At 34.3% G+C, this 2,609-nt stretch overlaps 1 protein-coding gene across 1 annotated transcript in view; it reads right to left on the bottom strand.

Annotated features, from left to right (window-relative positions):
- Positions 1 to 1,433: 1,433 nt before the first annotated feature.
- LOC113827910 (uncharacterized) overlaps positions 1,434 to 2,609 on the bottom strand; it is an 18,607-nt gene continuing 17,431 nt past the window's right edge. Inside the window, exon 11 of the mRNA XM_070119861.1 lies at positions 1,434 to 2,609. This exon is cut by the window's right edge and continues 1,070 nt beyond it. Within this exon, the coding sequence (XP_069975962.1) occupies positions 1,658 to 2,609 (952 nt within the window). The 3' untranslated portion in view covers positions 1,434 to 1,657.

Below are 2,609 nucleotides of genomic sequence, written 5' to 3'. Positions count from 1 at the left end.
CTATCATGATGGTAATCATTAGTTTCATTATTCTTAGTATTGTTTTTATCATTATGATTATTACTATCATTTCCATTATCATTATTATCATCATTATTATCATTATCATTATCATTATTGATATTATTATTATTATTACCAACCTCATTATAATATTTGCAATCGTCTTTATCATCATTTTGATATCATTATCATTATTGTTGTTGTTATTATTAATAGTATTTGTATTATCATCATCATTATTATCATTATCATTGTTATCATTTGTATCATCATCATTATCATTATTATTATCATTTTCATCATCATCATAATTACCGTTATTATCATATGTATCATCATCATCATCGTTATCATCATTATTATTTGTATCATCACCATCATTATAATTCTTATGTGTATCATCATCATCATTATTGTTATTATTTGTATCATCATCATTATTGTTATTATTTGTATCATCATCATTAATGTTATTATTTGTATCATCATCATCATCATTATCATATCATATTTTGTATCATCATTATCATCATTATCATTTGTATCATCATTATTTTCATCATATTTTATATCATCATCATTATCATTATATTATTTGTATCATCATCATTATCATTTGTATCATCAACATCATTATCATTTGTATCATCATCATCATAATCACTATTATCATTTGCATCATCATCATTACTATTTTTATTGGTGTCATCATCATCATCATCATTATCATTGTTATTATCTTTATCATCATCCTCATCAGTATCATTATTATTATCATTATTACCATTGTTATTATGTGAGTACTATGATCATTCTTTGTCATTATTATTTTTTTCAGCATTAGAGTTGTCCTTATCACTATTATCATTATTTTCTATCCTTTTTAGTTTAATCATCTCTACTATCGTTATCATTATTATCACCACCAGCATCAGCATAGTCATCATTATCATAGTAATTATTATTCTGCTTTTAATCATCATTATCATTATCATTGTCATTATTTACATTATCATTACCATTATTATTATTATTATCATCCTTATTCTTATTGTTATCATTATCATTACCATGGCCATGGTCATCATTATTATTGTTATTAATAATAAGCATATTATCATGTTTATCATTATTATCATTGTCATTATCAGTAAAAGTATCATTATTACTATCATTATCACTCATTAATATCTGTCATAAATCCAGGCTACGTGCTCGGCCTCTGGGTCTAGTTGGTCCTGCTTAACAGAGCATCACCTGTGCATAATATATTCATCATAATGTAGATGAATAGATAGACAGAGATAGAGAAATATAAATGTAGACAGAAAGAGATAGAGATGCCGACAAGCAGACGGGTGAATAAGTGAATATTGTCAATTATTTAATAAACTTGTATGAACTGAGTAAAAGGTGATAAGAAACAACAATTATAAAGATGATTTACTAATAAGACAAATCAAAAGGCAACACACATTTCCAATATAGAAAACATTACAATGAAGGGTGAATTTTGGAAAAACTGCGTTCAAAGTGACACCTAATGCTGAAGGTTGACTGACGTATTTACATTTTTGGCTGAAACTAATACTCATTGTGTGACACTATTCGAATCTAACATGCTGAGTAGAGAAATGAGATGCAGTAATTTGCCCTAATCGGGTCGATGGACAGTCTCATTGCCGTTTCGGTCGCAGTCTCTGAGTTCTTGCAGGTACTCGATGACAGAGAGGATGACTGGCGATGCCTTGTCCCTCGAGTGCCTCGAATCAAGGAACAAAGGCATTTCTTCGACCTTCGACCATCCATCCTTCTCACGTCTCGCCCTTTTGTAAATGGATATGATCCGCTCGAGGAACTTCGAGTGACTCCAGTCCTCCGGCGTCGTGCGTGAGAGTTCGTCGAAGAACAGCGAGGAGAGGAGGGATTGGGGGAGCGCCATGATTCCCGCAACATAGTTCCCCCATGCACGGCCGTGTCTTCGGCTGTGTTGCTTGGGGAACCACCAGCAAGAATACAACAGATTTGTCAGGAGTTTACAACCAACAAAAATGGATCTTTGTTCTTCAGTTATCTGAGCTAATATCTCATGTTCCATCTGGGCCAGGACGTAACTCCATTTGTCTCCTCCCTCATTAGCAATGTGAACAGAGAAATCACTCTTTAAGTATCTATCCAGCAGCTTAGATACATCTTCGTTTCGGTTCTCCTTCGGATACGCCGCCTTAAGCACGGGGATGAGCAGGACTCGTACTAATCTGACGTTTCCACTGTCGTACCACACGAGGTATACTGAAGTTCCAATATTTGCTTTGGTGACGCAAGGGTACGTGAGCCACATGTATTTCGAGGTAAAAGTGTACGAACTCAGTGATTTTCCGATAGCTTTGTGGAATTCATCCCTAAAACAACAGTCTCGAAATTCCCCGCCAAGGGAAAGCGTAAGTGAACACTGCTCCTCATCGCTGTGCTCTGGGCTTACCCTGGCGCATGCTTCAGTGTTAACCTGCCAGTACACTTTGAAAGAATCTTCTGGCACTATAGAAGGGAGTGTCCCATCGGGATTTGGAATGACCATTTCCCCGCAGAACCTTGGGTCTTCTTGA

The sequence above is a fragment of the Penaeus vannamei genome, unplaced genomic scaffold, assembly GCF_042767895.1.
Source record: "Penaeus vannamei isolate JL-2024 unplaced genomic scaffold, ASM4276789v1 unanchor824, whole genome shotgun sequence".
Classification (NCBI taxonomy): domain Eukaryota; kingdom Metazoa; phylum Arthropoda; class Malacostraca; order Decapoda; family Penaeidae; genus Penaeus; species Penaeus vannamei.
This window is presented reverse-complemented; position numbering and strand designations above follow the sequence as displayed.